General features: G+C 53.8%; 3 protein-coding genes across 12 annotated transcripts in view; 2 read left to right on the top strand and 1 right to left on the bottom strand.

The window, feature by feature from the left end:
- Positions 1–155: 155 nt before the first annotated feature.
- On the top strand, positions 156–5,113 carry RAB34 (RAB34, member RAS oncogene family). Of its 6 annotated transcripts, none has more exons than XM_027130450.1 (11): positions 169–1,287; positions 1,956–2,168; positions 2,381–2,472; positions 3,311–3,379; positions 3,482–3,583; positions 3,700–3,764; positions 3,890–3,941; positions 4,131–4,212; positions 4,293–4,383; positions 4,473–4,604; positions 4,687–4,914. In XM_027130450.1, exons 2-11 carry the CDS (start codon positions 2,115–2,117, stop codon positions 4,752–4,754), a joined length of 807 nt encoding a protein of 268 aa, XP_026986251.1. In that variant the 5' UTR covers positions 169–1,287; positions 1,956–2,114; the 3' UTR covers positions 4,755–4,914. The 6 variants fall into 6 exon arrangements, with proteins under 6 accessions (XP_026986257.1, XP_026986251.1, XP_026986254.1 ...); XM_027130452.1 differs by having other exon boundaries at positions 1,142–1,287; positions 3,314–3,379; positions 4,497–4,604; positions 4,687–5,108; XM_027130453.1 differs by lacking the exon at positions 3,311–3,379 and having other exon boundaries at positions 170–1,287.
- A 3,248-nt stretch (positions 5,114–8,361) lies between these two features.
- PROCA1 (protein interacting with cyclin A1) lies at positions 8,362–16,119 on the top strand. Of its 3 annotated transcripts, none has more exons than XM_027130433.1 (6): positions 8,362–8,805; positions 11,919–12,243; positions 12,516–12,602; positions 14,752–14,887; positions 15,168–15,323; positions 15,411–16,119. In XM_027130433.1, the coding sequence occupies exons 2-6, from the start codon at positions 12,183–12,185 to the stop codon at positions 16,075–16,077; spliced, it is 1,107 nt and encodes a 368-aa protein (XP_026986234.1). In that variant the 5' UTR covers positions 8,362–8,805; positions 11,919–12,182; the 3' UTR covers positions 16,078–16,119. The 3 variants fall into 3 exon arrangements, with proteins under 3 accessions (XP_026986234.1, XP_026986235.1, XP_026986236.1); XM_027130434.1 differs by having other exon boundaries at positions 11,895–12,243; XM_027130435.1 differs by having other exon boundaries at positions 11,919–12,602.
- A 1,338-nt stretch (positions 16,120–17,457) lies between these two features.
- SUPT6H (SPT6 homolog, histone chaperone and transcription elongation factor) overlaps positions 17,458–22,352 on the bottom strand; it is a 31,486-nt gene continuing 26,591 nt past the window's right edge. For all 3 annotated transcript variants that reach the window (XM_027130430.1, XM_027130431.1, XM_027130432.1), the window contains exons 31-37: positions 22,059–22,172; positions 21,762–21,886; positions 19,917–20,029; positions 19,438–19,515; positions 19,175–19,341; positions 18,517–18,704; positions 17,458–18,257 (exon numbers count right to left, since the gene is read on the bottom strand). In XM_027130430.1, the coding sequence (XP_026986231.1) occupies positions 18,071–18,257; positions 18,517–18,704; positions 19,175–19,341; positions 19,438–19,515; positions 19,917–20,029; positions 21,762–21,886; positions 22,059–22,172 (972 nt within the window). In that variant the 3' untranslated portion in view covers positions 17,458–18,070. The remainder of the gene's footprint in view (positions 18,258–18,516; positions 18,705–19,174; positions 19,342–19,437; positions 19,516–19,916; positions 20,030–21,761; positions 21,887–22,058; positions 22,173–22,352) is intronic.

The raw sequence follows: 22,352 nt of genomic DNA, 5'->3' as shown, positions 1-22,352 counted from the left end.
GACGCCCGCCGGGAATGGTAGTTAGATTTTATTTCCTCGCGAGAGGGATTAAACTAGCACCACCCCTCCGTTTGTTAGACCCTAAAGCTTCATGGGGGTTGTAGTGTTTTGGAGACGCGTGTTTATTTTATGTGGCGGGTGGATGGTGTAGCCTGCGGCTGCACGGGACTGAGCGCTTCACATCTTGAGCAACTTTAGGGAGGAGGATTACAGGATTGCAGTTACACTGCAAACTGGAATTAATATACTGTAGTTAGATTGACTCAGGTAGAGTGAAGCAAAATTCTATAACGTTAGAGCAGAATTTGCCCAGTCCAACTCCCTCAGACATCTGTGGAAATTGAGGTCGAGAGAGGGGACACGGCTTATTTATAACACGGTGATTAGGTGGCGGAAAAAGTCGAGTCAGGCGGAGGGGAAGAGCAAAGTGTCAGAAGAGGTAGGAGGTGGCCACATTGCCCCTATGACAGATTTCATGCTGTCTTCCCGATAACACTCTTGAAGAGACTACCAATTATTCCAAATACCCAGAGACCAGATTTCTCCAGGATACGCTCGTTCTTCTTGGGAATAATTTCATTCACAGTCCCCTCCCTTTAAGCAGTCTTCTCTTCCTTGATCCAGTCATCTTTGTGTCCCCAAATTCAGTTCCTGACACAGAGCAAGGTTTAGTAAACGCTCGTGTTTTCTTCTTTGAACGACTGTGCTTATCCCATATCACATCTCCTTTCTGTCCTGCCCCTCCTCTCTTGGAATCACCCTTGAAGGTGAGATTTGTTGTGTGCTACCCCCTCTTCTAGCCTGCAGACTGCAAAAAGGAAAAGTCCTGGGGGAGTGGAGGTAGATTTCAATGGGGTCAGAGCGAAGAACGCCCATACCAAAGGAGAGTCCCCATGTCCCAGAGCGGTGACTTCTCCAAAGGGAGGAATTCTGGGTCCCCTAGCCCTCCTTTATCCTCCATCAAGGGAGGCAGCTTGGTCTTCGGCGCCCCAGGCCCCCAATCTAACACGGCAGCCTTGGAGGAAAACGCACCAGATTTCGGACCTCTCTCTCCTTGGTGGTACCTCGTTCCGACCCTGGCACCCCCTCTACGCTCCCCACCACCACCTCCCAGGGCAGAAGGGCGAGTGGGGGCAGACCCTATGAGTCACGTCCTGGGCCTGGAGTTGAGGAGGGAAGCGCCGCCTCTCCTAGGGCCCCTTCTCTCCCCCTTTCCCCTCCCGCTGGTTCCTGGCGCAGCCAGATGCTGCGCAGCGATCACCGATTCCCCATCACCAATTCGACTGGGTAAGGGTCCCCATGGAGGCTCCGCCCGGCACAGGAGGTGCCCGGGAGAGAGACCTGGGGGATCCCGATCTGGGCAGGTTCCAACCAGGGTGAGGGCGGGCCCGCAGCCGGGTGAGGCGTCTGCAGGGGGAGCCTGACCTGGGCAGCGCTGGCGGGAGGAGGGGAGGGGGAGGCTGGGGCGGACTGCGAGGCCTGGAGCTGCCGGGAGAGGGGCGGGGGGCGGCCCTTTTCCAGGAATTTCCGGGGATCAAGTTACAGCGCTTGCGAAGGGAGAGCCGAGTGGGACGCGAGGCCCTGCAGCGCACTGGGCCCCTCGCCCCCTCCTCCAGCAGTCCACCGGCCGTGCTGTGCCGTCCCTGCCCACACTGACCCCGTGTGGCGGGGCCGCTCCGCGCCCCCGGGCTTCTCTGTTATGGTAGGGTCGCCTCAACCCCGAGTTGTCGTCGGGTCTTCACGGCCTCGAGTTATTGTAGGAACTATCCGGCCCCGGGTTATTGTAGGGTCAGCGCGGGCTCGGGTCCCCCCAGACGGGACTCCACGCCCCAATTTGGCGGCCGAGGGGTCTCCTCGCCCCCGAGTCGTCCTGGGGACGCCCCGGGCCCGGGTGATTGTGGGTTCGCCCCGGCCCCGGGTGATTGTCTCATCCCCGTGGCCCGCGGTGGTTGTAGCGTCCCCGAGGCCACGGGCTCCCGTAGGCTCCCCGTGGCCCCGAGTTATAGTCGGGACCCCTCGGTCGCGGGTGATTGTTGGGTCTCCACGGGCCCGGGTCGCTGGGGCGGATCAGGCCTCCGCGCCTTCTCAGGGCGCCCCGCAAGGCCGCAGGCAAGATGAACATTCTGGCGCCGGTGCGGAGGGACCGCGTCCTGACGGAGCTGCCCCAGGTAGGCGCCAGGGCCACGTCGGGCTTCTGGCTGCGGTGGGTGTGGGCGGGGAGTAGGCGGCACCAGACCAGTTACAGGCTTGGGCCCAGCCCTGCCGCCCAGCTAGGCCTGCTGCTTCTGGGTGGTCTCCTCCCCATCCCCCGCCGCGGGCTGCTTGGTTGCGGGAAGAGGGCCAGGAATGGGTGAGTCTCGTTCTCTTCCCTCCCTCTCAGTACCTGAGGAAAGAGGCCGCTTTGCACGTGCACAAAGACTTCCACCCCCGCGTCACCTGCGCCTGCCAGGAGCACCGGACAGGCACCGTGGGGTGAGTTAGAGACACCCGGAACGAAGAAAGGAAGTCCCAGGAAACCTGTAGTCAAAGCAAGGGTACAGAGCCAACAGCTGGAGGCTCCGTTTCAGCTTTTACCAGCTATATGGTTATTCCCGCTTTTCATGCCCCTGTGTGCTCCTGTTTCTTCCAGCTAGGTTGAGGCGAGTCCTAAGAGATGGGGTGGGGTAGGAAGGTGGCAGTTTAATTCCTGACAGAGAGAAAGTGTCCAACATGAGGGCGTGGTCGCCAGCTCAGCTTCCCACACACCATCTATTTGAGCTCCAGGGTAGGGAGCAGTCCTAGAGGGATGAGTCCTATTGTGGGTAAAAAAAGGTAACACTGTTAACAGTTGCCACCAGTAATTGAGCATTTACTGTGTGCCCAAGCAGTGTGTTGTATACTATTATTGTCTATTATTAAATGGAAAACACCACCACTTTTAAGATGTATCCTGATTTCAGAGATGTTAGAATGTATGTTTGTGTGTGTGTGTGTATGTCTCAGAATATAGGACATTTATCTCATTTTAACCTTCACAACAACCCAGTAAAATGTATGTTAAATCCCCACTTACCAAAGGTTGAAACTGAGGCTCAGAGAAGCTGAGAAACTTGTCCTAAGTCACACAGCTAGTAAGTGAGAGCTGGAATTCAAAATCATGTCTCTCTGATACTAAAACAAAAACACTCCTCCCCAGCATATCTGTCCAGGCCTGGTGTCTATGGTAACCTCAGCCTGGGTGCAGCTACCTTTGTGGACCTACTAGGGAGCATTGGGACTCCTCTGAGTGAAAGAGCTAGCGCTCACTTTTCCTGCCCACTCTTGTGTCCAGCAGATTTAAGATCTCCAAGGTCATTGTGGTGGGGGACCTGTCAGTGGGGAAGACTTGTCTCATTAATAGGTAAGAGGGTGCTGCAGCTGAGCTGGTCTGGGCTGGGCAGAGTGGGCCCAGGTCTAGCCAGGTGGGCTGGGCTCAGGACCAGAGCATCTGGTGCCCCCTCAGGTTCTGCAAAGACACCTTTGATAAGAACTACAAGGCCACCATCGGAGTGGACTTTGAGATGGAACGATTTGAGGTGTTGGGCGTCCCCTTCAGTCTGCAGCTGTGAGTTCTTCCTCCACTCCTTCCTGCCGTTCCTTCTCCCAGCACCTATCTCCCACCGCAGCCACCAGCACCACCCTGCCCCACACATACCTGTGTTCCCCCCTCTTTCCTCCCAGCTGGGACACCGCTGGACAGGAGAGGTTCAAATGCATTGCATCGACCTACTACCGAGGAGCTCAAGGTAAGGGCCACGGTTAAGTGAGGTAGGTGGGAGCACCTGGCCTCTAGTCTAGGGCTGGAGGGATTGTGGAAATGAACCAGTAGTGTCTTCCCCAACAATCTGCATGTTTTCTTCCACTCTTCCAGCCATCATCATCGTTTTCAACCTGAATGATGTGGCCTCCCTGGAACATACCAAGTACGTGCGCATGCTGAACTATAATGGGGGCTCTGGGAAGAGAAGGTTCAGAAAAGAGAGGGATCAGGAGCATGGAAGGGAAGGAGAAGAATGTATCCAGGACCAGAGAGAGGGTCCCTGGGCATATAAGTGTCAGCGGGGGGAGCCTGTCTAGCTCCCTCATCTCTTGCTGTCCACTGTCTATGGCAGGCAGTGGCTAGCTGATGCACTCAAGGAGAATGACCCTTCCAGTGTGCTTCTCTTCCTCGTGGGTTCCAAGAAGGACCTGAGTGTGAGTGTGCCAGTGGGGGGAGTTCCCACCTTGACAAGGGAAACCCCACCCCCAGCATCTGACTCTGGCTTTCCCCTTAGACTCCTGCTCAGTATATGCTAATGGAGAAAGATGCACTCAAGGTGGCCCAAGAGATGAAGGCCGAGTACTGGGCAGTCTCATCTCTCACTGGTGAGTCAGAGGCGTCCCGCCTTCTGCTGTGGCATTCCTGCCTACCTTGCTTCTCACTCCTACACTCCAGCTGTGCTCATTGACCCCAGGCCTGAAACTGCTCCCTGTGTCAGGTGAAAATGTCCGGGAATTCTTCTTTCGTGTGACGGCACTGACCTTTGAGGCCAACGTGCTGGCTGAGCTGGAGAAATCGGGGTCCCGGCGTATTGGGGATGTTATCCGTGAGTGCCCACCTGGATGAGGGTGGCAGAGGGCACAGGGACCCTCCAATCCCTGCTTCACATGTTTCTCACCCTTCTTCAGGCATCAACAGTGATGACAGCAACCTCTACCTAACTGCCAGCAAGAAGAAGCCCATGTGTTGCCCGTGACGGGTGAGGGTACTGTCCAGAGACTGCCCAGCCCTGGGGCAGTGTGCCACCTTTACTCCCCCAGAGCTCAACCCCTGGACATTTGCACTGACTGTTTTTCCAGACCAAAGAGCTGCCCTTGGTGGCAGTATCCCCAGAGGTGTAGCTGGGACCATGCTAGTCACTTCCTGCTCCCAGGCACCATGCCAAAAACTGGATGCCCCTCTCCTCCAGGGTCCTCCAGGTTGCCCAGTGGTAGGGAGGTGGGTGGGCCCTGCTGCTCTTACTCAGCCTGCTGGGCCCTCTGGGTTTGAGGATGCTTAATGGTCCCAGCCTCACACTATGCCTTATGCATTAAAATATCTGTTATTAGCAGGTTAGGTGCTGGAGTCCTTTGTCGGGGATCAGGGATGTGGAATGGGCAGGGCTGTATGGTGATCTTGGGACTGGAGCCTTCTGGGATTCTGGCCATTCCTGGCCTCTGGGCAGGCCTCAGGCAGGCTAGGAGCTCAGGGACCACGTTTGGGGGATGCACCGAACCCTTACTGGATGACATCTGAATAATTTTTGAGATCTTTGAGAGCTCTTTTCCTTCGGTTCCTTCCCCCCAAATGTCTCCTGCTACTTTGTGCTTATACCCAAGTCCACCATTGGATAATATTTTTATTTTTTTTCACCTTCCTCCTGCCTGTCCTTTAAAAAATACTTCTCTGAGGGGAACACAGTGAGAAGTGAATGAGTTTTGGGTGCTTTTTGGGTTGACCAGAAGGCCCAGGAAGGTAAAGGCAGGGCTCTTACTCAGAAGATGTGCTATCTGATAACATCTAACTATATTAGTTAACAAAATTATCAGTAGCGTATTCTTATATTTTAAAACAATTAAAAAACTAAATTGGATAAAAAATAAGATATATGGGGACTTCCCTGGTGGTCCAGTGATAAAGAATCCACCTTACAATGCAGGGGACGCGGGTTCGATCCCTGGTCAGGGAACTAAGATCCCACATGTTGTGGGGCAACTAAGCCCGCGCGCCACAACTACTGGGCTCATGCGACTCAACTAGAGCCCGCGTGCCACAAACTACCGAGCCCACAGGCCCTGGAGCCTGAGAGCCACAACTAGAGAAAAACCTGCACACCACAACCAGAGAGAAGCCCGCGTGCCAGAACAAAAGATCCCGCATGCCTCAACGAAGATCCCGCGTGCTGCAACTAAGACCCAATGCAGCCAAAAAAAAAAGACATACATTTTTCCCTCTTCAAAAAAAAAACACGTGCTCCAAGTCAGGAGGACCTGCATTTGAATCCTTGCTGTCCATCCTGGGACACTCAGACAAATCACTTATCCTCTGTGACTTAGTTTCTTCATCTCTATTATTATTTTCGGGGGGGCATGCCATGCAGCTTATGGGATTTCAGTTCCCTGACCAGGGATGGAACCTGAGCGATGGCAGTGAAAGCCCAGAATCCTAACCACCAGGCCACCAGGGAACTCCCAGTTGCCTCATCTGTAAAATGAGGTTTCATGGATGAAATAAGATAAATCACTAACATACACAGGAAGAGCTCAAAAACCTTAACTATTATAACAGTTTGGATGAAGAGTGACCGAGAACCTGGCTCACTGTTGACATCCAGAAGGCCAGAGATTGGCTAGAAGTGTCTCAGATATCTGGGCCAACAATGGAGGGACACATGTGGCCTGGTGTCATCCTGGGAGGTCATGGAGGGTCAAGATTAGAACACAGATCCTCGTTCCCAGTCAGCAGATATTCTTCCTTTGCTTCCATTTTTTTTTTTTAATTTAAATTGGAGTATAGTTGCTTTACACTGCTGTGTCAGTTTCTGCTATACAGCAAAGTGAATCAGCCATACATATACATATATCCCCTCTGTTTTGGATTTCCTTCCCATTTAGGTCACCACAGAGCACTTGAGTAGAGTTCTCTGTGCTATACAGTAGGTTCTCATTAGTTATCTGTTTTGTACATAGTAGTGTATATATGTCAATCCCGATCTTTTGCCTCCATTCTTACCCACTACTCTATTCTGGAAGAGTTGGCTTTTCTGCACTCTCCCCCTTCTCCTGGCTTCCCCTCCCCTGCTGTTCTTATTTATTTTTTTAAAACTATTTTATTTATTTTTTGCTGTGTGTGTCTTTGTTGCTGCACACGGGCTTTCTCCAGTTGCGGTGAGCGGGGCTTCTCTTGTTGTGGAGCATGGGCTCTAGGCACGTGGGCTTCAGTAGTTGTGGCACATGGGCTCAGTAGTATGGCTCACGGGCTCTAGAGCGCAGGCTCAGTAGTTGTAGCACACGGGCTTAGTTGCTCTGCGGCATGTGGGATCTTCCCAGACCAGGGCTCGAACCTGTGTCCCCTGCATTAGCAGGCGGATTCTGAACCACTGCGCCACCAGGGAAGTCCTCCTTGTTGTTCTTAGAGTTCTCTAAAGCTACAGTGGGTCTGGGTGGTGATCCTGCACTCCGGCTGCTGGGTCTTGAGGAAGGTGGAGGTTGAGATCATGCAGAGCAGCAACAGGAGAGGCCCTTGATGGCTCTGGAGAAAACAAAGTTTAAGCAACATCCTTTTCCCTTCTCTCCATCCTTTGAGGCATATCCTGGCTTTGGAGCCTGGTACCAAGAGAAATTGAGAGGTGTGATGTGTGGAAAGTTAGTGATGTGGCTGTAACACTTTTTTCATACTCTCCTGGAATTGTTTTTCCATCTCTGTTCCCTTACAGGACTGTGATCCCCAACTCTTGCCTTACACAGAGTGTATATGTGTGCGTGTGTGTGTGTGTGTGTGTGTGTGTGTGTGTGTCCTGCACCATAGTACTGTGGAGTGTTTGTGTTGTGTGGAGTGTGCGCAGCAGGAGTATGGGTCTGTGTTCTGGGTGGTATATGTGAGGGGCGTGTGCATGTGTGCGTGTTGCATTGGTCCGTGTGTGGTGAGTAGATTTTTTTACCTGCGCTATGAGTGTGATACATGCATGTGCAGTGTGTATACTATACTTAAGGGTGAGAGGGCTGTGCGCTGTGCGGGGCGTGTGTAGTAGGTGACTATGCGTGCAGCTTGCCCTGCTCCGCGCATGGGGCAAGCCTATGGAGATACGACATGAGGTTGCAAGAGTGAAATAAAGCACTAACGCACAGGAAGAGCTCAAAAACCTTAACTATTATACTAAATATTTGGGGGAAGAGTGACCACGATTCTTTGGCTCTATGTTGACGTCTATATTGGGCAGTATTGTCTCAATACAGGGTGCCCCATGGGGGCTAGGAGGGGGCGCTGTGGGTGGGCGCCGCACGGGGGGCTGCGAGCCGACATCACGTCTTCATTAGCTGGGCTCCAGTGGAGGGGCCTGCGGACGGGGAGAGAGCGAGAGCGAGCCCGGCCTCCCGCCAGGGAAGGAGAGACCTTGGAAGAGCCAGGATGGCTGGTTGGAGTTTAGTGGGAGTAGCTCCCTAGGCAAGCGGGCAGGGGCCCGAGTGTAGATTGGGGGCGGGGCTAAGGGCAGCTGCTGGGTTCCGAAGGATTGGGAGGGGCCCGGAGGTTGCGAGAATGGCTGGGGCGGGGCTAAGAACGGGGTTAGGGGCGGGGCTAGGGTCTGGGGGTAGGACTAAACCTGGAGCCTATCTGGAGAGGAACTAGGGATGGGATTGAGGGCTGGGCCTCAGCGGCCGAGCTAAAGTTTAGGCCTGAGATAACGGGGAGGTGCTAAGGTTAAAGTGGAACAAAGAGGGAGAGGCCCGGAATGAACTGGGAGGACCCGGATGAAGAGCGCAGCGGAAGCTCAGACTTGGGCTAAGACAACGCAGCCTAGAGCGGAGGGAGGCGGGAGACTGGGCAAGCACGAGGCGGAGTTAAGGGCTGGACTGGGGCGAAGCTGAGATTGGGGTTTACGTTGGACTCGGCCAAGCTGAGGTTCAGGGTTGGACTTCTGCGAGGAAGAGTCTTGTAGAGACGAAGAACTAGGCTGAGAGATATGTGGGTTAGGACGACACTGAGGATTGAAAGGTGGACTAAGGAAAAAACTGAGGACGATGCCAGCTGATGGGACGAGAGCGGCACCGGTAAGGAGAGGACGTGGCAGCAGATTAGGGGAGGGCTTCCAGCTGGAGGCGTGGCATGGGGCCTGGCTTGAGAACCCAAGGTGGATGTGGAACCTGAGAGAGCCCGACGAAGGAGGCGGGGTCAAGGACTGGCTGGGGCGGAGTTAGGATCTGGGGGTGGGCTCACGTCGAGACATGGACCAATGATTGAGGACTGGGGTCCTGAGGACCTAGAGAACCGCCTGCGCGTTCAGTTGGGGTGGTCCGGTTGAAGCCAGAGCTGAGGCCTCTGGTTGTAAGGCTGGAAGGCATTGCTGTGCCGCACCGGAGGCCAAGCCGCTGCCCAAGAAGTGCGGGGCTTGGCTGGAGCCCATGGTCCAGCGGCCAACTAGTCGCCGGGGCTGGGGCGGGAGGTTTCATTGACTCTGGGGCAGGAAAAAGGCTGGAAGTTCCACAGGTGACATCACAATCGCCTCCAGATGTGGGCGGGGCCAGGGAGGCATTTCCAAGGAAACGGGAGCTGCCCTGCCTTGCTCCGTCCTCTTCCCTCCTTCCCTTCCTTGGTTACTCCCTTCCTTCCTCCCTCCCTCCGTCCCCAGTTCTGCTACCCGGGTACCCCACCTGAAACCCTACCCCTTGTGCCGCAAGGTCGGGGGGAGCGCCTCAGCTCTCCAGACTGGGAGGATTCTGTACAAATGAGCATCACCTGTGAGTTTTGAGTTAGGCCCCTGCGCCCAGAATAATGCCCTACTGAGAAAGAGACCACAAGCCTCCCTCTTCCTTTTAAGCTATCACTCTCATTCATTATGAAGTCCCCCCTGTGTCCAACTTCAATCACTTCTGCTGAGGAGCTCTGGACTCTGCTTCAGTCGGAAACTCCGACTGAAGATCTGAGGAGAGTTATTAAATCCCTCCCCTTGGCAGAGTTGTAATTGTCAGGGCTTCTTGGGGGTGTCAGGGGAGTTAGTCAGTGGACCCTGCATATAAGCCTCTTCCATGGTGACTGGAGAGAGCAAGCAGAGTTTGAATCCTGACTCTGGCTCGCGCTCCTCTGGCCTGACCTTAGGGTCCAGGCTGGATATGGGAGGCTGTGGAGTCAGGACTGAGTAAAACCAGAGGGTGAGGAATTGGCTATATTAGAGTTGAAAAGCCGGTGTAATGGTAAGTGATAGCTGGCAGGGCAGTTTTAGATAGGACCATAAGTAGGCTGAAAGAGCATAGACTATGGAGCCAGGAAAACAGGATTTGAATCCTACCTCTGTCATCTGTTAACTTGTGTCTTTGGACAGGTTACTTATTGTAAGTCTCTGTCCCCATCCATAAAATGGGCTTTGGTGAGGATTTGAAATCAAAGACATATTTTAAAAGCCTCCCCCCCCGCCCCGAAATAAAGCCCAGCACAGTGCCTGATATTAGGAAGATGCTCATCCAAGGTCAATTCTCCTTCCCTAGAAAAGTCCCCAGGTTTGAACCCTGAGCAGAATCTCCAATGCCATAGCTCCTTTGTGGCTCCAATAGGGGCTTTATTCTCTTCTACTCATGTGTTCATTCAATCAACCAACATTTACTGAGCACTTTCCATGTTCCAGGATCTATAGATACAGAGGTGGATTAAATATAGGCCTTTTTCTCAAGTTGCTATAAACACATGAAGTACATTGGCGTAGGGTAAAGGGGCAAAAGAGAAGTGTGACCCATTCTACTTGGATAGCATTGTTCTTTCCAAGATGAGCAGGTGTTCCTGGGGAGTGGGAGGCAGGAGAGAAGGAATGGAAAAGGGAGGGGTGGGAAGAGGGATGGATGGACAAGAGGAACTTATAACTGAAGAACAAGGGCCTGGGTCCTGGGGACCAGTTCTGTCCTGATAAGGAGTTCTTACCTCATCCTGAAGGCAGTGGAATGCTATTAAAGAGGAGGAATGTGCTGAACCGGTTTGGCTGCATTGTGAGGGCTGGATATGGGTAGTGAGACAGAAGTCAGGGAGGCCAGGCAGAAGGTTACTCCAGCTGTCTTGGTCAGAGATAATGAAGGTCTAAACCCAGACAGAGGCAGATATGGGGGCAGGTAGGCATGGCAAGACTTGGTCATCAGGTTGGTGAGAAGTGAGGGAAGGAATGATCCCTAGATTTCTAGCTGAGGTGTCTGTTGCTCTCTGAAGTGGAAGATACAAGAGGAGGTGGTTCATGAAGGGTAGGGAGAAGATGGTGGGTTCATATGGGACATGTTGGTTTGATGTTTTGGGAATGTCCAAGAGGACATTGGCTACATGCTCAGGAAAGCAGTCTGAATTGGAGACCCAGATTTATGTCATTTTATTAGTGGATGTTGAAACCATGGAAGTGGATAACATTATCCAAGACAAGCCTGTAGCTTCTTCTGAGAAGGAGACCAAAGACAGAACCTTGGTAATCACCAATTTAAGGGGTACAGCAGAGAAACAGGGGACAGCAAAGGAGTTAGGAAAGAACTAAAAAGCTGGGAAGGAAGAGAGATGAGAGGCATCTGTCATGGGAGCCAAAGGAACAGTTTGCAGAAGAAAGAGATTGGTCAACAGGGTCAAATGAGATGAGACTAAAAGAAGGCCACTGGGTTTGGCTATTAGATCACTGGTGGCCTTTGCCTGGGCTATTCTGCTAGAGGGGCTGGGATGGCTGCCATGCTGTAGGTGGCTGGAGTAGAAGAGAGAGGTAGAGACTCTGAGCTCACTAAAGTAGGGACTAGGCTTCCTTCACTGGTGCCTAGTAAAGCTAATACATCCGTTAAATGAGGGAGTGAATAAACTTGGATTGAAAAGGAAGAGGGGTGGGATATGCAGTGGCAGAGTGAGAAACAGAGTTCATAGAGTGTTTTGTTTGAAGATGTTCATAACCTGTAGGGAGGAAAAAAAACCCAAACACTAAAGAGGCAGAAGGCGAGAATTCTGGCTGGGACCTAGAGTTCAGGTGCTTGGGCAGGAGGAAGGAGGGCCACTTCCCCAGGCTGGAAGTTGATGAGGGTGGGGACAGCCATAGATAATGCTGGTGAAATTTTGTGCTGAGAGTAACAGAAGCAGGGTAGGAGTTTCCAGGAAAGTGCTTGGAGTTTCATTCATTCATTCTATTAATTTTGAGTACTTCCTGTGCTGTGGAAAACAGAAGGAGCTCACCAGGGACCAGTAGAAGGATGACCGAGTGCCACTGAAAGCCCAGCTGAAGTCCCCAAGCAGTCAGCTACCTTCCTTAAGCAGGATTCAGCTCCAGTACCCCAAAGGACAAAGCTAAGTGGCAGAAAAAGGAAGTGGCAGACTCTACCCTGTGGTTGCTGATGGAGCTGCTGCCGGTTGGAGTTGTCTTTGGGAACACCCTGGGACAATTCCTGGAACCGTCCCTTCTTGCCTAGACTCTGGCTCACTCCTATTCATGACTCCAGATTCAGCTCCTATTATGCTTCTTCCAAGAAGGTCACCCCATCCCCATCTCAGTAGGTGTCCTTGTTCTGTCCTCCCACAGGCCTTTGTCCCCACCATTTCCCTCCCTATGTCTGCCGCACACTACTGTCATGCACTGTTCCACAGACCTCTCCTGCCTCTCCCCTCCTCATGCCCTCCCCCAGCCCCTTGACAGCAGGGACTGTTGTGTTGTTCTTTTAATCTCTGCATCTTCTGGGGACTGCACCTGGAGCTTCTCAGGAAATGTTTTTTGAATGAATGGTATGGGGAGGGGGGCTGCTGTTACACCTCTGTACTCTCTCAGATATAAACAGGTTACCCAGCTGGGAGAGAGGACATCTGCTGGCTGGTGTAGCGTCCAGCACTGACGCATCTACCTTCTCCTCTGAAGGTGGGTCTGTCTGGGGGATCTCTGGCCCCAGGGGTCCCCACCACCCCTCACCTGGTGGTAGGCAGGAGGGAGGGAAGTGTTTGGTCCTGAAGGGGTCACCCAGCTGCCCTACCCTGAGACCCCTCCTTGTGCCAGACAGAGAGGGCCACCCCTTCCTGGAAGCCACAATCACCCGTTTCCTTTGTATGGCACTTTATGTATGGTGCACCAATATCTTTGACACATGTAAACTGAGTCCTCCCAACAACCCTGCAAAATAGGTATTACCGTCATCCCCATTTTGTGAATAAGGAAATGAAGGCTCAGAGAAGTAAAGTAACTTGCCCTAGGTCACCCAGCTAGACTTGGACCCAGGCCTGACTACAAGTTCAGAGCAGTTGCCACCCTGCTGCCCTTTGCTCCAGTTCAGCCGTGCTGGAGAAAGCCCGAGGTGGTGGTGCAGGACTCTTACTCCCCCTGCCTCTTATTTCCCTGAGATGGAGAAAGGGCATGGGAGGAAAGGAAGCAGAAAGGGAGGCCACTAAGTGGATCTGGGGTGTATGGGGGACCCAGGCCCCCCAGAGCCTGGTGGCGGGGGAGGGAAGGGGAGGAAGAATGTAGGGAAGGCTCAGACCAAGCTGCTGTCTCATCTCTCAAGAACTTTAAGGCCACTTGGAGTAACACACCCCCAGCCTGATTAGCTACTAGCTGGTGGCCAGTATGAGGTCTTGCCCCAGTTCCACCCCTTGTAGTGGCTGGATAAAGGCACAGTCCTCCTGGCCTGTTTGGAGGGAGTTAGCCAGCCATAGCACCCCAAGCTGGGCTGGCCTGGAACTTGGGAGTGCCCGCCCCCTTTCTCCAGAGCCCCCTTCCTCCTCTGGGAGCGGGCGGAGCTGGAGTTCAGGGGGAACCTCCAGGAAGGTGCCTTGTCCTCTCGGCACAGGGAATCACTTCCTGGGCTTGTTTTAGATGGTGGCCCAAGGGGAGAGCCATTGGTAGACTGGGGCCTTAGGCAGGGTCAGAGGTGAGGCAGTGAGGGTGGAGGCTGGGAGACACCAGTGTGTGCACAGGGCTTGCATTCAGCTGAGCAAAAGAGGTAGGAACCTTTCTTCAGGCCTTTCCCCTAATCCCCAGGCCTCTCCCCAGCAGCTTCTCCCCTGTGCCCTGGGACACGGTATCTGTGTCGCCTACAAGGGGTGGACTGTTTGAGTCTGTGGCTCTAAGACTGGGGAGAGAGAATGGATGGGGAATGGGAACTTGATGAGTAAAGAGAAGGGAAAGAATCAAGAGTGAGCTTGGGAAAGGGGAGAGAAGTGAGAGTGAGAAAGGTGTCAGAGGGAGAAGAGAGAAGGAGGGAAAGGGAAGAGTCAGCGGGAGCAGCCAAGGAACATGACGCACTGGAGGCTCAGGCCTAGCTCCCCTCCAGGCTTGAGCTGTCATGCTGCAGCAGGCCCTGGGGATGGAGTGGCTTCAGAGGCTGTGAGCGGTCGGACACTGGCCTCCTGGGCCTGTGTGGGGCAGGCGTAGGAACTGAGGATGCTGCTGCCGCCAGGTTTAACTGCTGGGGACTCTGAAGTGGTGCTCCCGTCTGCCATGGCAAGAGGGCCCTCCCTTACCCAGGTACTCTGTGCAGTGGGGTAGCTGACAACTCCGAGCACGGGGTGAGGGGCAGGCAGGAGTCAGCAGAGGGCCCTGGGAAGGAAGGTAGGCTCCCACAGAAGGCAGGGGAGGGGAAGAGGCAGGTGTCACAGGACAGCAAGGGGGACTTGGTGAGACACTGTCCTGGGAGTCTGCGAGGGGCAGGCAGAGTCACATGCAGTGGACTGGGGAGAGGAGAGTGCTGGGCTGAGTTGTTACTACGCAGCAGTAGAAGCAGCTGTGGGGGGAATCCTGGCGGTCCAATGGTTAGGATTTGGCACTTTCACTGTCGGGGCCCAGGTTCAATCCCTTGTTGGGGGAACTGAGATCCCACAAGCTGCATGGTGCGGCCAAAAAAAAAAAAAAAGAAAGAAAGAAAAAAAAAGAAACAGCTCTGGGGGAGGGAGGGACGATGGTGGCAGCAGGTGAACCTGGTGAAGCCTTTATATTGAGCTGTGGGAAGGGAGATCCAGGTATGTTGCTGCTGCTGCGCAGTACGACCCACTCTTACCCCAGACTCCTACCCTGTCAGGTGAATTCAAGGACACTGACAGGTGCTGCTGGAAACACAGAAAGTGCACCGGGCACATCATCCATCCCTTCACCTCTGACTATGGCCACCACGACGTGCACCTGCACTGTATCAGCCACTGTGACTGTGATTCTAGGTAAGGGCCCTCCTCCTTGGGAGACCCACAGCCCAGGAGAGACTCCTGGGTAGAGCCAGATCCAAAATTTTCACTGTGGTTCCCTGCTTCAGCTCTGACCTGGTGCTGCCAGCCCAGCCCCAGCTTCTGTAAACCTGGCTTGTGTTCCAGGAGCCACGGGGAGGTCTTTTGGCAGACTGGGCTGAACCCAGTGCAAGCCTGCTGTCCCTCAGGCTTCTTGCTCTGGGCCCCTGGGGAGTCGTGGAGGCAGGGGAGCCAGCCTGAGTACCCTGTGTGGCAGGCTGAAGGACTGCTCAGAGAAGACATATAGCAGTTCCGGAGATGTGGGCCTAACCTGCTCCCAAGATGTGGACTCGGCCTGTTTCAACATCATCCAGTGCCCATGCTTTGAGCTCATCCCAGAGGGAGAGTGTGTGGAGCAGTTCTGGTGTGGCTGGTGAGTGCCGGCGGGCCGATGGGGGTCACTGGCCCCCACACTCCGTCAACCATCTTTCCCTGTTCTCCTCTCCCCCGGGTGCAAAAGCTACAGGCCTGTCTCTGTGGCAGTGATCCACCATCCCATCCACCGTGAGTGCGGGGCAGATGACCTAAACCAAGAAGAGGAAGAGAAGGAGGAGGAGGAGGAGGAGGAGGAGGAGGAGGAAGAAAGCAAGCCTCCCATCCCGACCCAGGTGGGGCCCCCTGCCCTCCTCACCAACACAGGTATGGGCATGGTCACAGGTACCCCTGACTTAGCAACTCCCATCACCATCTGGCGTTCCGAAAGCCCCACAGGGAAGTCCCAGGGCAATAAGATGATCAAGAAAATAAAGAAGAAAAAGGGAAAAGAGAAAGACAAGGAGGAGGAGACGGATGAAAAAGCAAAGGTGAAGAAAAAAGTCAAGAAGGGCAAGTTGACTAAGAAGAAAAGCCCAGTTAAATCAGAATCACCTCCAGACTTAAGCCAATCGTTAAGCCCAAGAGAGTTGGCCAGGATGTCAGAGTCCAGCCCAGACAGCTGGCGAGATCTGGACAGTTACAATGACCCTGGGCGGGAGGAACCCTCCAGTAAGGATATTGTGGAGTCTTTATCACCCAGGAAGAGAGAGAAGAACGGGGTCCAGGCCACGAAGCCCAGGATGAAGACCTCACCAGTCAAGAAGGTCAACATGAGGAAATATCCCCCAGCATCAAACCCCAATCTCAGTTGAGGCCAGGGCGACCAGGGCGAAGAATAAATACGATCAAACCTGTAGCTGACCCCCTGCTTCTCTCTCCCTCCAACCTGGCTATTTCTGGGGGGGGGGGGGGGGGGGCAGCGTCTGGGCATAACTGGAGCCAAGGGGCTAAGGAGCTGCAGGTGTTTCTGAAGGGCAATCCGTCTTTCAAGAGGAAGCCCAGAGAAGGCAGGTGGGAGGGCAGGGAAGGGGCACAGCCCGTTTCTCTGTAACATCTTAGGTCCAGGGCAGGAGAAGAGCACCTCTGGGTGGGAAGGAGGCTTCCTGTCTACTGGGAGACAGGTCTGTGCAAAATCCACTTGGTGATAGGCATTGTGTGCAGTGATACCACTAATAAATTGAAACTTTTAACCCACTCTGTGCTGCCTTGCCTGGCCTTTCCCTACTCTAAGTGGCCCTGGGGCAGGTGCTGGTGGCATCAAAAGGAACATGATGAACCTTCCCAGCTGGTGTGGCCCTGCTCCTGCTAGGCCCTTCTAGGCCTTTTGTGCTGAATTCCTGTCAGAAGGCCAGCCCCTTCCCCCAACTCTTGCCAACAAACAGCCAAAGGGATCTTGAATGAAGGAAAGCAAGGCGGGAAGCTCTCCAAGTTTGGGCAGCAGTGGCCTTTTCTGACTTCTCTGCTGAGCCCCAAGCAGAGGAAAGGAAGGGGGAAAGCTTTGCTTTCCCAGAGCTGACAGGCAAAGCTCTGAGGTGAAGCCCTAGTGAAGAAACACAGGGAGATCAGTCCAGAACAAAAGAGGCAATGGGGCTGGGGGAAGCGGCTAGTCAGCTCTCTTCGTCAGGGCTTTGTGTGTGTGTGGGACCAGGTGAGTGGGGCGCCCATCCTGGGGGAGATACACTTGACTCACGTGGAGGTACTGTCAGAGACCAAGGCCCAGCCGGCAAAAAGGGGAGAGAGAGGTGCAGGGTTCAAGTGGAGACACCCAGATTGACTTGTGGCCTTTCTCCCATGTGCCAGAAAAGACTAGAAGGCACAGTGGATGGGGTGGCTGTGTGTGAGTGTAATAGCAGCTGCTAACATTTCCTGAGGCCTGATGAGGTCCCAGGCACTGGACTTAGCACTTCACACATTCTTTCTTAGTCCTCACAGCTGCCCTGCTGAGCTAGGTATCATCATCTCCATTTTACAGATAAGAAAGCTGGCTTAGAGACAACAGGAACTCGCTCAAGGTCACAGGGCTGGGAAGTGGAACAGGGATGTGACCCTAGGCAACATGGTACAGAAGCCACCTGCTCCTCTCTAAGTCCCTGCCTCTCTGATGGCCTGGAAGAGGGAGTCAAGGGAGCCCTCAGAGCTCCAAACACTGCTTTGAAAGCTCCCCCTCAAGAGCTGGAGACTTGGAGAGAGGCTTTGCCAAGTGCTCTGTAGAAACACTGTTTATTCAAATGATGGGCAGGAAGCTTGGCAGCAGGGGGCAGGGGCAGCCAGGTGGGGCTGGGCAGGTTAGCGCTGCTCCCCTGCGTCCCTGTGATCCTGCTTTGATAGCCACCCAAGCTGTTGGTATCGGTCAGAAATACCTTCCCTCCTCTCTCCTGTCCCAAACTGAATAAATAGCATTCATCTCCCCACGAGAGCTGGGGGAGACTCACGTGCTGAGCTGGTGCTCCGTCACAGCCCAGAGTCAGGTGAGAGCAGAAGCTCAAAATGGCTTGTAGGGAGTAGAATACAAAACTGTTCCACTCTCATTTTCTTCTTCCTCTTCTTCCTCCCTGCCACACTCCCTTCCCAGCCTGGTCCCAGGACAGGTGGTCGGTGAGGACCTGGAGTGGGAGTATTGTTGCCTAGCGTACACTGAGCTCAAGTGTGCAAGGTCATCCAGACTGTCACCCATCCAGGCTGACCACCAAGAGAACGTCAATTCACTCCACTTTATGGACAGAAAAGGAGGGGCAAGGAGTGAGGCAATGGGCAGCCAGGCCTCTCCCAGCCTCAGAGGTAACCAGAGTCCTAGGAGCAGGCCCCCTACCGATCCATCTCGTCCAGGAGTGGGGTGGCGTCGCCAGCAATAGACATGGGGGTGCTTTCGATCATAGGGCTGGGGGAGGGCCGAGGTGTCAGCCGCTGCTTCTGTTTCCGCCGTTCTGCCTCCTTCTCCTGCAGCCACTGTTCCGCCATCTTCCCCCAGTCGATGGCTGCATGGCTGTTGGACCTGGGAGGGAGAACAAGGGCCTTTGAGACTGGGACTCTCTAGAAGAAAGCCTTCCCAGCAATCACTGGTGAGCATCCATTCTTGCAGAAATGGACCTCGCCTCTATGGACAGCAGCCATGGCCTGCTGCCACACTGTGTTCTTCCCTCTTCTCCCAGAAAGTAGTCCTCCTGGGACATCACCTGGGCCATGGCTGTCAGAAGATCCAGAGCACCTCCCTCTACTAATAACCTGTTCTGTGCCACCATCTGTATACTTACTTTGGCTGCTGCTGCCGTTGCCGGGAGCTGGAGGAGGGCTGGGGCTGGGGCTGGGCAGACTGAGGGGTGGTGCTGGCCTGTAGCTGGTGGTACTGTGGTGTGGTGATGGGCTGGCTTGGGGTTGTGTAGGAGTAGCTGGGGGTCATTAGTGGCGTGGCCACCGGCTGCTGGGCTGGCGTCGGGAACACCTGGAGAAAGGTGAACAGTTGAATCGGGACGGGTTTTGTGCTTATTTGGTTTTTCTGTGAATTTCTGGCAAGCTGAAAATTTGGGCTCCATCCAGAGCCTTCCAGCTGACCCTCTCCTGAGCAGTGTGTGGTTCTGAGCAGCAGAGGCAGGCCAACACGATGGGACCTGGCACAACAACACAGTGCACCCCTGACCACTTGAGGTTGCTAGAGGCTTGAGGATTCTAAAGATCCCAAAAGACTCTGGAAAGGTCAGAACTTCTCTCATTCCCGTTCCCCTTAAATGGGCCTGAGAAAAAGGAACATCTGCTGGAGACAGTTCCTAATGCTGTGGTAGCATCCTCTCCTTAGGAAGGCCCTCGTGGTGGGCACTGCAGAGGCCAGTCTATGGACACAGGCTGGTAAAGGATGACCGTTCCCTTTCACCCTTCCCCACCCTCTGCAGGGAGCCTCCTCCCCAAGCCACGTACGTGGTAAGCGCTGCTGCCCCCTCCACTGCCGCCATAGCCATACTGGCTGGAGGCCCACTGCGCCGGGGTGGCATTAGGGTTCTGGCCTTGTCCTGTCACGGCAGCAATGGCACTGAACACCTGTGAGGTCATGTTCTGGGGCAGGGCGTTCACAGCCCGTGTCAGATCTGTAAGCACACAGAGGTGGGAGATGGGTATGTTAGAGGTGACAGTCCTTCTAGCTCCATCCCTCTTACCCCCAGTCCCCGGCACGAGCTCCTTACCTGCAAGGTTGATATTGGCTGGGGTAGCATTGATAGAGGCAGGTGTCCGGGTCCTGCTGCTGCTACTGGGGGTGATGCCTGTAAGAAATGGCCCAAATTATGTCTCACCAGAAACCTACTTCTGGTTTTACAACTGGGGGGCTGGGAGAGGTACTGAGGTGGGTGGAAAGAAGGGAAGCTGGGGGGATTCCCTGGCGGTCCAGTGGTTAGGACTCTGTGCTCTCACTGCTGAGGGCATGGGTTCAACCCCTGGTCGGGGAACTAATATCCCACAAGCCACGTGGTGTGGCCAAATAAATACATAAATTAAAAAAAAATAGGGAAGCTGTACAGGCAAAGTGGAAGATGGAATAGGAATTAAGAGAACCACAATGATAGCCTAGGCCCCAGCCCCTCCTGTAGAAGGCTTGTGATTATCTTGACTCAGCACTTAGGTGTCCCTCAACCACACTCCACAAGTCAGAGAGAGTAGAACTCACCTGGTACAGGATCCTGATAATGATCCTTAAACCATCTGAAAAGGCCATTCACAGTCGGGAAGATTTGGCCCCGGTACCGGAATCCTTCTGGAGTCACTGTTACATATTCTATCCTGGGATTTTGGGAGGAAACGTGCATCAGATACCACTTGTGGCCAGCTGTAAGAGAGCGGCCAGAGCAGATTTCCACCATGTGAAGTAGCCACACTGGGTGCTGGGGGAAAGGAGAGATAAAAGAGCCAGTCCCTGACCCTGTAAAAGGAGGCTGCACTCTGGGTGAGGTGAGGAGGGCACAGCAGAGTCCAGGCAACGCCAGGAGTCAGCAGCCCCTGGTGTGCTATGTTCAGGCTGCCAGAAGAAGCCTTGCTGGGGGCTGGGCCACCGTCCTGCGCTGCAGTATGTTGGCAGCACACTGCAGGTGAGGGTTACTGAGATCACAGAGTGTCAGGGTTGGGAGGGGCCTCCCAGGGCAGCAAAGCACAGCTCCCCACGAGCTGGAATCTGGAAGTGCTTCTTGACGGTGGTTGGTCTGCCCTTATTTAACACTTTGCCAGAGCAGAGAGTGGATCAGAGGATGGGCTCTGGGTTCAGACCCAGTCCTTGTTCCAGTTTTGTCTCTGCCACTCATCACCTATATGGCTTTGTACCAAGTTACTAAACCTGAATCTCGGCCTCATTTGTAAAATGAGGATAACAGCACTTAAACCTATAGCGTGGATATGAGGAATAAATAAGACAACACATAAAGCACTTATCACAACACTTAAAACAGGTTGTGCTCAATAAAGGACAGCTGTCAATAGCCAACAGTCAACGCTAATAAGTACGGCAATGTGCTGACTCATATTAAGCTGAAACCTGCTTCCTAGATCTTCTACCCAACTGTTGTTCATTCTGCACCACAAGGAGTTTGTACCCCTTTCCAAGGGACGCTATCATGTTGCCTCTGCTCCTGGTTAAAGTCCCCTGTTTGTTCAACTGTTGCTCATGGGATAGTTTCCAACTGCCACATGGCCCTGGCTGCCATATTCTGGAAGCATGCTGGTGAGTCAGAAAAGGCTTCTCAGAAACAAGCACAATATTCCAGAAATGCCCACGATGGTGCAGGGTCCAGAGTCTAGAGCTTCTTGTCCTCTGGCCTCTGAGCCCCTCCTAATAGAGCCCACACTGTGCATCATGTGCGAGCAGTACAGGACTAAGAGCAGAAAGGCACAAGCTGTGGCCAAGGACCAAAGGGAGGATGGGGGAGTAGAGAAGGCTAGTATGGCTATCAGTCTGGGTAAGGGACACAAAGAAAGCAGGCCTAAGGAAATCAGACTTTGTCTGATGCAGGGTGAACAAAGGAGGGACTCCTTTGGGATAGAGGAATACCTAGGAAGGCCAGCCTGTCAGTCATACACAGAAGGGAGCGGAGCAGGTTGGTGACTGGAAGAGATGCTTTCCTGACCTATCCCCGTTCAGCACAGGCTCACCACAGCAACAGTGAGCCACCGTGTGCTGAAAAGCCCTGGTGAGGGTGAAGCAGAGTGGAAGGAGTGACCAGTGTGTTGGCCCCCATCTTTGCCAGTCAGGTGGAGAGAGTGTCTGGTAATTTCTATCACTCTCTGGGAGGGAGAAGAGGTGAAGGGAACTCCTTTTCACAGGGTTGATTAAAGAACCTTTCTTATTCAGTCTGCCTTTTGCCTCTAAATCATCACCCTCTTTCCCCACCTCCAACCTCCACCTCCACTCTGAACAGATAAGAGGAGAAAGGCAGTCAAGCAGAACCAGAGAGAGTACTGTTTGGGGGCCTGCTAGCCTATCTGTGGACCCCAGTGGCAGCACCTTCTCAGCACCAGTGCTCACCTGGGTTTACCCCGGGGCTGGTATCCCAGTAGGAACTTGCCGGGCAGTTCCTTGCAGGCACAGATGAAATAGGGAATGAAGGTGGGCTTCTCCTTCTTAGTTTTGATGAGCAGCTCCTCTAATTTCTGGGGGTAGAATGAGGGGGAGAGGTTGGGATAGCAGCATGCTTGGTACACAATGTCTGGCTCACACATGATGTACACCTCCTTCACCAGCTGAGCATCCCCTACACTGAAGGGAAACCATACATCCGTAAGTGACTGGGAGGTGTCATCCCTTGCAGGGCCCTGGGCTCACCTTACGGTCCCCACCACTGCAGTCCTGATAATACTTGTGGTTCAGAAGGTCCCGGGCAAAGGACGCCATAGGCTGAACATAGCGGGCAACAATCTCATCCAAGTCTTCAAATTCCTGTGGGAAGAAAAAGGCCCCGACTGTCATATCCAGAGCTGAGATTCAGCCTTTCATCAAATCCACTTGGAAGAGAACCCACTGGAGGGGAGGAACTTCCCAGCCCTGCTGCAGCCTCACTCTGCTGCAAAGTCCCCTCAATTTATCTATCTGTCTGAGTCATGCCCAGATTTATTAGCT

Source organism: Aethalodelphis obliquidens, unplaced genomic scaffold, assembly GCF_003676395.1.
Source record: "Aethalodelphis obliquidens isolate GAN/ISIS:26980383/991018 unplaced genomic scaffold, ASM367639v1 scaffold38, whole genome shotgun sequence".
In the NCBI taxonomy this organism is placed as follows: domain Eukaryota; kingdom Metazoa; phylum Chordata; class Mammalia; order Artiodactyla; family Delphinidae; genus Aethalodelphis; species Aethalodelphis obliquidens.
The sequence above is the reverse complement of the archived record's forward strand: the minus strand, read 5'-3'. Positions and strand labels throughout refer to the sequence as shown.

Excerpts from the sequence above, each read along its gene's own strand:
- RAB34 (XM_027130450.1), top strand. The coding sequence starts at position 2,115 with ATGAACATTCTGGCGCCGGTGCGGAGGGACCGCGTCCTGACGGAGCTG. Across the intron at positions 2,473-3,310 it reads CACCGGACAGGCACCGTGGG|CAGATTTAAGATCTCCAAGG; the intron begins GTGAGTTAGAGA and ends TCTTGTGTCCAG. Across the intron at positions 4,384-4,472 it reads GGCAGTCTCATCTCTCACTG|GCCTGAAACTGCTCCCTGTG; the intron begins GTGAGTCAGAGG and ends CATTGACCCCAG.
- PROCA1 (XM_027130433.1), top strand. The coding sequence starts at position 12,183 with ATGACTCCAGATTCAGCTCCTATTATGCTTCTTCCAAGAAGGTCACCC. Across the intron at positions 12,244-12,515 it reads GTCACCCCATCCCCATCTCA|ATATAAACAGGTTACCCAGC; the intron begins GTAGGTGTCCTT and ends GTACTCTCTCAG. Across the intron at positions 14,888-15,167 it reads CACTGTGACTGTGATTCTAG|GCTGAAGGACTGCTCAGAGA; the intron begins GTAAGGGCCCTC and ends CCTGTGTGGCAG.